Source organism: Musa acuminata, chromosome BXJ1-1, assembly GCF_036884655.1.
Source record: "Musa acuminata AAA Group cultivar baxijiao chromosome BXJ1-1, Cavendish_Baxijiao_AAA, whole genome shotgun sequence".
Lineage (NCBI taxonomy): Eukaryota > Viridiplantae > Streptophyta > Magnoliopsida > Zingiberales > Musaceae > Musa > Musa acuminata.
The window spans coordinates 20134028-20146548 of NC_088327.1; the positions used below are offsets into that span (position 1 = coordinate 20134028).

The 12521-nt window shown below is 36.9% G+C and overlaps 2 protein-coding genes across 3 annotated transcripts in view; one reads left to right on the forward strand and one right to left on the reverse strand.

The window, feature by feature from the left end:
- Positions 1-439: 439 nt before the first annotated feature.
- Positions 440-4731, reverse strand: LOC135676993 (growth-regulating factor 6-like). 2 transcript variants are annotated; one of them, XM_065188791.1, is made up of 4 exons: positions 4253-4731; positions 3355-3567; positions 2300-2633; positions 440-1584 (listed from the first exon to the last, which is right to left on the reverse strand). In XM_065188791.1, exons 1-4 carry the CDS (start codon positions 4581-4583, stop codon positions 828-830), a joined length of 1635 nt encoding a protein of 544 aa, XP_065044863.1. In that variant the 5' UTR covers positions 4584-4731; the 3' UTR covers positions 440-827. The 2 variants fall into 2 exon arrangements, with proteins under 2 accessions (XP_065044863.1, XP_065044869.1); XM_065188797.1 differs by lacking the exon at positions 4253-4731 and adding an exon at positions 3702-4189.
- The window catches only part of LOC135679432 (vegetative cell wall protein gp1-like), a 54447-nt gene continuing 46576 nt past the window's right edge, over positions 4651-12521 (forward strand). The window contains exon 1 of the mRNA XM_065193188.1: positions 4651-4844. Coding sequence (XP_065049260.1) covers positions 4651-4844 — 194 coding nt within the window. The remainder of the gene's footprint in view (positions 4845-12521) is intronic.

Sequence of the window (12521 nt, forward strand, 5' to 3'; positions counted from 1 at the left end):
AACATGTTTACATGACTTCATAATTAATCTTCATAAATTGATCAACATTTGGCACATTAATATCCTCTAAAAATGCTTATGTTGTAAAAGTGTTAATTGTTGTTTTTTTATTTATCGATATCAATATATTTGGAAGATCTTAATGTATGTAGGGATGTTAATATTTGCAAGGGTATATGTGTGCAATTATTTGGGTTTAGCAAATGTGAAATTGGATTGACTAAACACTAGAAGCTACTTAGTAGACTACATTGAGAAGCAAGATTCTGTCACCTTTTAAAATCTAGAAGGAGATTCTCAAACTTTTCCACAGATATAGTGAGATTTGATGTTGCTGTGACCCAAAACACCGAGTAATGGTCACTAAAAACTCTGAGATTTGATGTTGTTGTGGCCCAAGACACATTTGACAAGTCTGAGAACAAATCTGATTGCAGTGTTCGGTGTTTGAATCATCAAGATAAAATGTAGAGTATACTTCTGAAACTCGGTAGAATATCTGAGAAAGACACTGTTTTGTCTGCAGATCAAATTATCACATCAGATCTGCAGATAAAGCACCTTAATTATAGGATGCTTCTGTTCCCAGAAAGGTGATTAATTGAAGCCATGCACCATGTTTTGTGCATAATTTTAGAGTGATTAGTACACAATAAAACGAGCAAATAAAGAACACAACTAGAAAAGGGAAGCTCATTGGTCTTGCATTCCTTACTTCAAATCAACACAAGTGCCATGCTTTGTCAGTAGACTTTTTCTTGTATCATCTTCTCATTTTGTCTCCTGCTTCTGCTGTCTTCTTGTTGCAGGTTTCTGATCAAAGCACATTATGAGGGGATGGTATGAAGATCTTCAAGGGTTGAGCCAAAAACATCCTCACACAAGCTGCCATTGCTTTTGTGGGACTTGCTGTTCTCAGCCCCAGGGCTGCTTCTGGTGCTGCTGGACACTGAACCAAACAAAACTTTCTGTAGGACACCGGTTGGCGAGGACTCCAACCAAGGGCTAAAATCACAGCTATCAGTCAAGAAGTTTATCTGTTGTTTGATAGTGCTGCTAGTTCTGTTTAGGACCTCTCCTAGCGGTCCTGCCATAGAAGACTCCGGGGAGATCGGTAACCAACCAGTTTGACATTTGCTTACTTTGCATGGTACACCAACTCTCAGACCTACATTGATGGGATCATATTCTGCTGATGAATTGCAGGGAGAACAAGCCATAGGGAACGAGATAGACGATTGGGTTCTATCAGATTGCATTTCTACCCCAGACCAGGATATATTTGAATGATCAGACTCATCGTTGAAGCATTGAAGGGGATGGGGTCTCTTCTGCTGATCATTGAGATTTGCAGTGGTGATATAGCTGCTGATATTATCTGAGGAGGTGCTACTTGAATCATTAAAAAGCGAATCCATGGAAACGTGCCCAAGTTCTACTCCAGATGGGGTCTCTTCAAAGGGATTATGTTCCTCTGATACTGGAAATAAGTCACTCATGGGTCTTGATCTCAAAAAGCCTCGCATGGAGAGGCATTCAGATTCCTGTGCACGCTCATTTACATTTCCTTTGCTCATTGGCATCCTGCAGATCCAGATTGATCAAGGATTAATAATGAAAGATAAAAGTGTATCAGAACTACATGTTATAGAAGCAACTTGGATACCTGTATGCTGCCAATTTAGTGTAGTAAAAACTGAAAAATTAGGAAAGAAGTCCAAGTAAGATCTCATTTCATCTATGTCATCTGTGCATCCTCCAGATAATTCTCGTTAACCAAAGAAGTTATTCTGAAAATAAATCTAAATATTCTAAGTCCTACATTTTCCAAAAGACAAGTAATTTATGGTATTTATCAACATAGCTGTGTTTGTAATATATGCATTATGGAACAAGGATGGAAAATGTTGAACAAAAACATGTAATTTGCATGTGATAGCCTTCTTTATGTGATAATGCTGAAATATATTGACACGTCCAAGAAACTTCTCATGGGTACATCCATATGCAATTTCTCTTCACAAAATCCTTCAAGCCAATCTATTGACTGCCACCCTTTTTAGCATCATCAGTACAAACTGCCATCAGTACTTCAAGATGATTCATCACTATTTACTATGGCTAAAATAGCAGCTATAAGAATAAAAAAACATTCTGTAAGAGATTATAATAATGCATAGTATAATGTTGTTCCCTTAAACTTATCCATGCCATTTGGATTGAACAAAACAATGAACATCTAGATTTCAAGACTTATCAAAGCCATTTGGAATATTAGTGATAGTTGTCATCTTTTTACCTATCAAACTGTGCAGGGCAACAGTCATTGATGTTTGTCTCTAAGTTTGCAGCCTGGTGCTGTGAAGTGGGGAGATTATCAGATGTTCTGCTGCCAGAAATGGCAGAAGCAGACTGCAGAGGTACTATGGCTATGGCTTCCAAGCCATGGCGAGTGCAGCCTTCCACACGCTTTCTTGAACGATGGCGACCCCGATTCAGGTGCCGCTCACAGTACCTCTGGTCGGCAACGGCATCCTTTGAGCACCGCCATTTCTTCCCATCCGTTCGACGGCATCTACCAGGTTCCAGATCATCATTTCCAGTATATCTTTGATGATATGATCCCCATCCCACTGCACAAGTGATAAAAGTATAGTGGAGCTGGTCACGCCATGATAGAACTAAGAGTAACAGAGCTTATAACATTGTGAGTGTTTTTTATGAAACTTTTGTGAAAGTAGAAAAAAGCATGATCACATTTATTAAAAGAACAGTAAGAATGATTTAGGCCTTCAAGGTAATGTTTTAGATTTTTAGAAATTTTAGATATCATTTAACAAAATAAGGAACCAAAAGAACAAATATTTGTTGGAAAAACATGCAATTTGCAAGAATAAGCATCTCGTAGAAACATGCAGTTTGCAAGAATAAGCATCTCAAGTTCACCTGTTACCAAACATAATTTTACTGACTAATGAAAATCTCACAAAGTAAAAAAAAATCCCTTTTTTGTTGAGAAATCAGTCAAATAGGGTTGATTAAGGAACCAAAGTAAGAATGATTTAGGCCTTCAAGGTAATGCTTTAGATTCTTTAGAAATTTCAGATATCATTTAACGAAATAAGGTACAAAAAGAACAAATATTTGTGGTAAAAACAGTTTGCAAGAATAAGCATCTCAAGTTCACCTGTTACCAAACATAATTTTACTTTCTATGAAATTCTCACAAAGTAAAAAAAAAAAATCCATTTTTTGTTGAGAAATCAGTCAAATAGGGTTGATTAAGTAATGCCAAAAAATTGTCTTATGTTCATTTCTTGTACATATCTTTCTCTTGGGTATGGAATGCTTTACATGTGCTTGAGCCAAAGGATCCAACTGAGAAGGGAGAAAACCCAGAAGGGCTTAGACTTGTTCTAATAGGGATGAGAAGGTTGGGTGGTATGGCCACATATGCAACAATGTACTTGTAGATCAAGGCTTGGCGTTCGAGCTCCAGCCACTGAGATGGCGCGAAGGGCCCCCTCACTCCATGCATGTTCACATCAAAGTTGCCTGAATCCAACCCTGAAATCAAACAAAAACAAAGAGAAGAAGAAGAAAAAGTAAGGAGAAGAAAAGCAGGAGCTAAAACCATAACAGATGAGAGTGCAGATGCAAAAGACAACAGGGACAAAGAAATGAACAGATCTTAAAATTACCCATAGTAGAGAACATAGGAACAGAGCTCTCGAAGGAGAAAAAGGGTCACAGATCAAAACATGCATTTCTTGCCTGCAACACTCAATGAAGCAGATCAAGCTGAACCGAATGAATCATTTTTTTTCCTTTTCCCCACTCTTGCTCATGATTCTTCTCCAAAGAAACAATTAGGGATAATGAGACTCAAGAACGGAATCAAGAAAGGCTCTTGCATTTGCTCTTTACCCTGCTCATTTCTCTTTCTTGCATGAGAAGAAAGAGAGACTCGAACTGCCCAAATCCACAACTTTGAAGACAAAACCCAACCAGAGGAGGACAAAGAACAGCTTGCTTTTTTCCAAGGCACGAATCCTGACTAAATGGTAAAAAAAAAGCCATCAAAGTCCATCTTGTAGCAAGTACTGGAATCAAAGAGACCACTTACCAAACAACACATTCTTGTGTTTCGAATGAAACCCATGCCAAACCAAAACCAGACCACCAAAAACCCCAGCTCACTCCAACAAGACCCGAAACACCGAACTATAGGCATATATTTAATGCAAGTTACCTGCATTCCTGAGAAATGAAGATGTAGAAGAAGTAGATGCTGATGGGTGGTGTTGGTAGTAAGGCAAAGTTCTATCCAGGTTGAGCATCATTGAGGCTTGCCCGGATGCTGAGGAGAAACTAAGCATTTGCTCTCCATCAGGGAAGAGGGGGCCGGGGTAGGGTATGAGGACAGGAGCCATCTTGACGCATCTCATGTCATGGGCCGCGGCTTCAGAGCCACTCCCATTATGCTGAAAACTAGATCCCAAGAGCACACTTTGCCTGCTGAGTTCAGTGTCTGAGGAGGCCATGGAAGATGAGGAGACACCACCAGCCATTGCCGCATCCATACCCACCACTCCGCTAAAGTCAATCTCCTCGACCACTCTTAACTATGAGACCACGGGTGCGAGGACCATGGCGGTGTGTGTACGCATGAGAACATGGAAGGAAAGTGAGATGCAGGGGACGGGGGAGGAGAAGCCTGGGAAAAGGAAAGGAAGCATTTTTAAGGTGTCAGTATTTGGTTTAGTCGCTTTTGTACTAAATACTCTCTTGGACATGCCTAGAAAAGGTTTAAGTTTGTACTCCTTTCCAGCATCTATACTAAGGTATTTCTATTTTATATTTTATTTTTTTATTAAAATATTACCAAATTAATGGGTGTTCTATTTATCTACAAATCAATATATATAAATAAATAAATAAATATATATATATATATATTACTTGAATATTAAAAAAATATACCAGACTTTTGTGGTAGACTTTCAAATCGAATTAAAATCGAATCAGACATAAATCAGACTTTCATTAGGTCCATACGGATAGTTCAATTCTAATTGTTAGATTTGAAAAACCGAAACCAACTATTTAGAAATAAGAATTGATTTTCGTTTTGATTCAAATCGCTGGCTCCATGATTTTAAATTATTTTTAATTATTCAAAAATAAATTTATAAAAATTTTATATTTTAAAATTATTTTTAATAAAAATATAATTTTAATAGTTCAAGTCCAAAACCATCAATTCTAAAACCAACGGTGGTATCGAAACTAGAATTGACGATTTTAGTTTCGATTCGAATCAATGATTTTAAATCACTGGCTCCATGATTTTAAAAATTTTAATTATTTAAAAATAAATTTATATTTTTTATATTTTAAATTATTTTAAAATTAAAAAAAAAAAAAAAATTTAGCTGTTCAAATTCGAATGGCTGGAATCGAAATCCAACCCTTGCCAATTGGATTCTGATTCTTAATGTTAAAAAATAAAAATAATTGATTCCGGAATCATGATCAAAACTAAATAGAGATTATGAAAGGGTCGATAAAACGATTATTTGCTATACATTTGAGCGAAATAAATAGGCATAAAATATGATCTCGTTAGTTTATTGATGAGACACTTCTATTGATGAAATGATTATCTTAAAAGGTAAAATCGATTCTTTTAATATTAAATGAATTAAATTGCCATTTCCCCAAAATGATCAAATAGCAAGGAAGAATCCAACATTTTTTTTGCATTAATTCAAATATTTTCCCCACATGCAAATCCAATACAAGATTAATATATTTGACATGTGGACCCAACCAAATACAACTCACCAATAAATGAATTGGGGATTCAAGTAAAACAAATTCAACTTAGTAATCATTTTCTTGGAAAGGTTTAAGTTAGCAGAAAACCCATCGTTCCAACCAAGTACTGTTTCTTTAGCTGATCATTAGTTTCCAATCTTCAGCTCGAGTTGAGGATTGAATCCCTCAGTTCAGTTTACTTGGGATTTAAAGCCACGGAAAGAGTGGCTTTAGTAGGGTGGTTTTGGGAGCACCCTTTAGTGTGCCCAACTTGTCCCAAGTCTCCTGCTCTGTCCTATCTTATCCTCTAAGACACTCCATCCTCGCAAAGTCCAATTGGTAGGTGGTGATGTGCATGAACAAGATCCACTGCATTCAGATTGTGGACCCCAGTAAACCCATTCTCTTGGCCCCACCTTGTTCTTGAGAGGAAACACAAATCTTCTCTTTGACTTGAGTTTTCTCTGAAGAAGAAACTATTTCTTTCTTGTGTTAAATATATACTACAATCTCCTCCTACATGATTAATGAATCTTAATCACCTTTATATAGGCTTATTTACGCACTCATGGACTCTCATGGAACATTAATTGTAGGCATAAAGGTCTAATCAAACAAAGAGATAGAACAAGAGGCAGTGTCTTTCACAAAGAAAGGGAGCATTGCAAAGGTTGTCATGTGGAGTAGCAGCAACTGTTAACAGTGAAGGTGGCAATTCCCTCAACAACCAGTCCAAAGACCAACTCTTCCCTAACCTGTCTCTGCACCTCAATCTGGTTTTGTTTGCTTTCTTGTGTAAGCCTAGCTGAGGTCTGTCTCAAGCACCTCTTTTGCAGGCTGGTAACCCAACTCTTGCCACCCTACTACACCTTGCATGCTTTTTTGTCCCTTGATAGCTACTTCAAGACAGTCATCACAGCTACTTCAAGAGAAGTTTTCTGCATGCACAAGGACAAGGCAAAGTCATGCTTTATGTGCTGCCCTGTCACTTTGGGCAGATACTGAGTTGAGAAACAGTAAAAAAAATTGGAAGTCCATAGCTGTTTACACAACTTCAGATATGTAACAAGAACATCATTATCCTTTTGTTTAGGATGAAATGGAACAGCAGTTGTGGACCTTTCTGAAGCACCAAGTTGGCAAGAATCTGACAATTGCAGCTGGACCAGGATTCTTGAGATGATTCAGAGAAGACTTACATGTTCAAGCAAATGAGCTCATAGTTTGTCAGTTGGACTGAAGCCCACAGGAATGACAAAACTTTGCAGTTTAGTAGTTCAATCCTTGGTGTGCTTTATAGAATATGCATTCCCTATTGCTGCACAAACATTGCATTGCTCAATGCTGCAAAAGAATTTGCAGTTCAGTAGCTCAGTGTTTGTAGTTAGAAATGTTACACTTCTGCATTTTGACACATTTAAGATGTTGTGTGTTACCTAAAGTAAGTTACTTTGTTACACATGAAATAGAGAACAAAGATGATTGCTTAGACACACAAGTTTACATCATTCACTTGGAAAATCTATGTTCATGCACAAATATAGTAATGATATACTATATCAAAAGTTAAATAGAGTAACTAAAAAGGACTGTCTTCTATAATTCCTAATATATTCTGACTTTAATAGGTAATATTTTTCACACACACACGTATAACTAAGAATGGTAGATTAGAAGCTTAGAAAGATGCCGAGAAAGATGTTTTCTTTAACATGCACCAACTTATGCTCTTACATTGAGAAGGAATGTTCCATTACTGATAGCTTTGCTCTTCAACTTAGTCCTCCGAGTGACCCAAGTTGGCCCTTTAAGTATTGGAATAAAGAATTCTGTGGAAGGTGAGGTGAATGGAGCATATATGTGTTTACCAATGGTGACTTCATCGGAGAAGGAACGCCCTCTCCCTCTCTCTCTCTCTCTCTCTCTCTCTCATATGCTTGTGCTCCCCAAGGACACAGCAATGGTTTAGCAAATCATGTGGCTATCCAAGCCCATTGCTGCATGAACCCCACAGGAAGCAAGATGGTGACAGAGAGGGGCTATGAGAGAGAGAGAGAGAGAGAGAGAGCTGTGAAGCGCTCCTCATGATCATGTCCTTGTTACCAGAATCTACCAAGGGTAGGACCTGTTTTATTATTAACAGCATTGATAATCATATTTAATTTCATATCCATTGTGGAGTAAAAGAACTGATGTCTTATGAGAGTTAAAAGTTTTTTTTTTTTTTACTTACCCAATACATATTCACCGTGGAGCAAATTAAGAGAATTATAATTTTATAATAGTAAATTATTTTATCCTCCCATCTTCTTTTGGGGTTCATCACCAAGAGATAAAACTGCACATAATCGATCCAAAATGAATAATTCTTGATAAACTTATATACTTGCACCAATGAAGATGAATTATGACTCATCAACTATCAAATATTTTTAATATTATTATTTCATGATGCAGATGGTTTTGTTGTGACAATTATGCAACTTAAATTCTCTGAATTAATTGTATTTGTTTGTCACTTTTGAATGTGCTAGGTAAAAATAACAATAGTTAAGTGTATTGACATAAAAGTATAGATTGTTGAATCTTCAATAACAAAATAAAAAATCTAAATATGAGCATTCTTAATTATTTGGTGCTGCAACCATTCAATATTGTCTTCTCAAACCCTTTCTAGCTAAATTACAAGATTTAAACATAAGACCCTTTACCCTAATATCATGTTAAATTTCCATCTAAAACTTAGATTTTATGTCATATATTGATACAATTTGTACATTTATATTCTTTGTAAACTTAGTGTGGGATGAATTGCTTCTTGTGTTGCAATTTACATCACCAAGCTTTCTTGGGAGACATGCACATCCTACAAAACTAGCTTGCTAGGGCTGTTCATGCCCCTAATGGATGGCTTGTGGCTCAACGAGGAAAGAAGTCGAAGATGGAGGAGGTGGACAAAAGGAAGAGATGTGAGGACATGAAAACAAAACCTTATGTCCCTCTCTAGGGTTTCTCCGAGCACACAAACACAAGAAGCCATTGAGAGATCCATCTGTTAAACATATGCAGTGTCTCCTTGCCTCTTTCTCACTCGAGTGGATGAACTCCTTGATGTAATTTACCTATGATTCTATAGAATAATGATGACATCGCTCTTATGCATCGACAAACTTGCTCTTAGCACAAGGATTTGAACTATCAGTTATCATTTTTTAGGTAACCTATGTTCTACTCATTGAAAAAACAGCACAAGTGGTTGATGTCAATCCATGCTGATATCATAAATTAAATGCATTAGTTGTCATGGCAATTGTAATTTAAGATTTAAACAGCTGATGTCATAATTCATATGCACATAGAATGGAATTAACTTAAACAACAATAAAATATATTTAGTTACCATAACCATGTTAGTCTCTTGGTTTTTAACCCAAGTTAATTAATAACTATACATCCTTGACACTAGGATGAATGGCAACATGCACTTGAACATTGGATCAATGAGATTTTTCTTGCCTTTGTTTTATTGATAATGATGAAAATAAAGGGGGACATTTGATCTTGGAAAATTCATTTTCTTGCTGAAAGTGGATTGAAGTTTTGACACCTATCATCTTTGTGCGCTTTGACAACCTTCTTGGAACCATTAGAAAAGTAAGAGTACCTCAAAACCAACATGATATAGATCATATTTTAGCGAAATTAGGGTAGCTACAATTCATGATATATATCATATTTTAGTGAAACTAGGGATAGCTACATGGTAGCTTATTGAGTAGAAACCTTTAATTACCATAATTTGTTTGTTATATATAGGCTCTCCCCACTAATAACCTAGTGGTCATCAAATCTTGCCACTCTCCCGGAAACCATTGGAATCCCAAACAAGTGGAATCATTTGACTGAAACGGAAAAGAAAATTCATAGGCAGCATCATCAAATGTGCACACATCATGTGTTGATGATGAGGCCAAGAAGACAACAAAAGAGAAGTCTTGCGAGTGAGATTGGGAACTCAAAAGGATGATGCCATTGTTATTTCACACGTTCCGAGAAAGAATTCAAATTGTCATCCTTCGATATGCATTAAGAAAGAGATCACTTATGAAAAAAAAAAAAAACTTAGTAATGAACGAGATAGTACCATCTTATTTGATTTTTATAAATTATTTTTGGACTTTAACCATGATACCCTCGATAAAATTATAAAAAAGATAGTGATTATTTTTTTATTAGGTTTGACTCGATTTTTTAGGATTAAATTATTTTTTTAGATGAATCATACTAGACTGATTTAACTAAATCCTAACTATTTAATTTGAATTAATTAAATCTTAAATTATTATTTATTTTTTTTAAAATTATCTGTTGGAAACCTTAGTGAGCATTACATACACAATAAAAATTAAAAAAAAATTGGTTCCTAAAATAAAGACATCGGAACGCCGTGTAATAATTGGGAGAATAAAACTCAAAACAATACAAATGACATCAAGTAGTTGAGACATTCTCACTTAGGAGAGATCGTATATCTTTTAAATTATAGATCTTAGCCCGTGGGATGAAGGAGCTTTTGCAAACTCCTGTATAGACAGTGACGATGCACCTCCTTGCACAACGAGTTCTCTCCTCATGATCGTGCACCACCATGCAGCAACAATCAAGAAAGGGACCAACCCTCTTGTTGTCCTCTCACACTAGAGAGGGGCTCACGGCTAAGAGAAAGATGGGGAGGAGGAGATAGGAGGCTAATGACTATAGGGTCTAGCCTATGACTTATGAAGCCTTAACTTCTATTTATAAAGAGCTCCTACTGCTAACTCTAAAGGATATGCCTTAATAGGTATTGGATCCCTATCCAATAACCACGGGCTTAATTGATATTGGATCTCTATCTAATAACCATTCTAAGTTTTATTGGGTCTTACCCAATGGATCCATTAAAATAGGGGCATATTGGATATCTCACATCCAATCATCTATTCATCGCGTTGTCCACCATATGTGAGTGACCCTCTAGGCCCAATACCGAGCTGGTCATGAGTTGCACCTATTAGAACTTCTTTTGATTTAGTGAATTATTATCCCCATAATAATTCACTCAACTCATTGATTATTGACATATTAGGCTACAACGCCATAGTCCCTAAACGGTATAGGGGGATATAATTCATTAGACTTGTCCATCATTAGTTATCGTGTATCTATAATCCCTCATCCATCTAATATCTCAAAGATTATATACCGAGCATGGTACTGTTAGGCCCATATGAAATCCATCCGAGTCTCACTCTTATTAGATTCTCCCAGAGAACTCCTTCTCTCTTAATCCGAGTTTCTCTCTTATCGGATTCTCTTAATCTAATTGACCTTGGCTAGGGATTTGCTTAAGAAAGAACTATTGGGAAACCTTGGGTAGCATTATATGTGCAACTGAAAAATAGAAAACAAAAATCCTAGATTTTCTATAAGAAAAAGGCTCTCGTCATCGTGCGAAGATTGGTGCGTGAAAACCTATAAAACTAAAAACTATACTTATGTAAAAGATGTATTACCTTGGGAGATCATATATCCTTGAAAATTTCTAGACTATAGGAGAGGATGAAGGAGGTTAGATGTCCTCCTCTCTAGTAGTGATCCCCATGGCAGATGCGACGAAGACGCCCATCAAATTACTGCATAATCTTCCTCTCCACGCACACCATGTGATCAAGAAGGGGCCGACCTTTCTTACTATCCACATGCCCCAAACTAGGACTGCTTATTAAGGAGAGAGGAGGAGAAGAATAGAAGGTGGCAGCTAAAAAGGGTTTAGTCTATGCCCCTTTGGTTCCCTCCTATTTATAGAGGTCCCTATTAGCTTAACCATAATGGATCCTACCTTATTGGGTACTAGATTTCCATCCAACTATCTAAGCCTTTTGGATTAGTGGATCTCTATCCAATAATCTCTCATTAGCTCTTATTCGATCTTAGCCACAAGATCCAATAATTCAGAGGCTTACTAGATATCTATTAAGATAGCGCTCCAGCAGATATCTCATATTCGAACCTCTACTCGTCGCAACACCTACCATATATGTGTGACCCTCTAGGCCCAATATTGAGCTGGCCGTGAGTCATACCTATCAAAACTCATTCTGTCTTAATGAATTGTTATCCCTTATAATAATTCACTCGACTCATCGACTGCAAACATATTAGGCCACTATGCTATGTTGAATCTTAGATTTTGATGATGAAATTAATTGGTAAATTGTGTGATCTAATCTATATATTGAGAAAAGTATGTAGGATTAACTACGATAACAGTAAGATATGAAGCAGATGATGAGCCGAAGTCAAGATCAAGACTTCGTTGGGAGTTCGAGAGTTCGTCGGAAGTTCGGACATTCATTGGAAGTTCTACCGAAATTGACCAAGAAGTCCAAGAGCTTGCCAAAGAAGCTCATCGGAACTCGCCAAGAAGATCGTCGTAAAGTCTAGGAGCTTGCCGAGAGTCTATCAGAACATTATCGAGAGATCGTCGGAAGCTCGCCGGAAGAACAATTGACGTACCGGAACAAGATTGCTTTGTTAAAATGTCTTAATTATTGTAGTTAGAACTTAAGTTGAGTAAGGATTGAGAGGTAATCCCACTAACTCATTTAGGGGTCAACTAGGCCCTTAACAGGACTGAATTGAGCCGGATTGAATAGCCC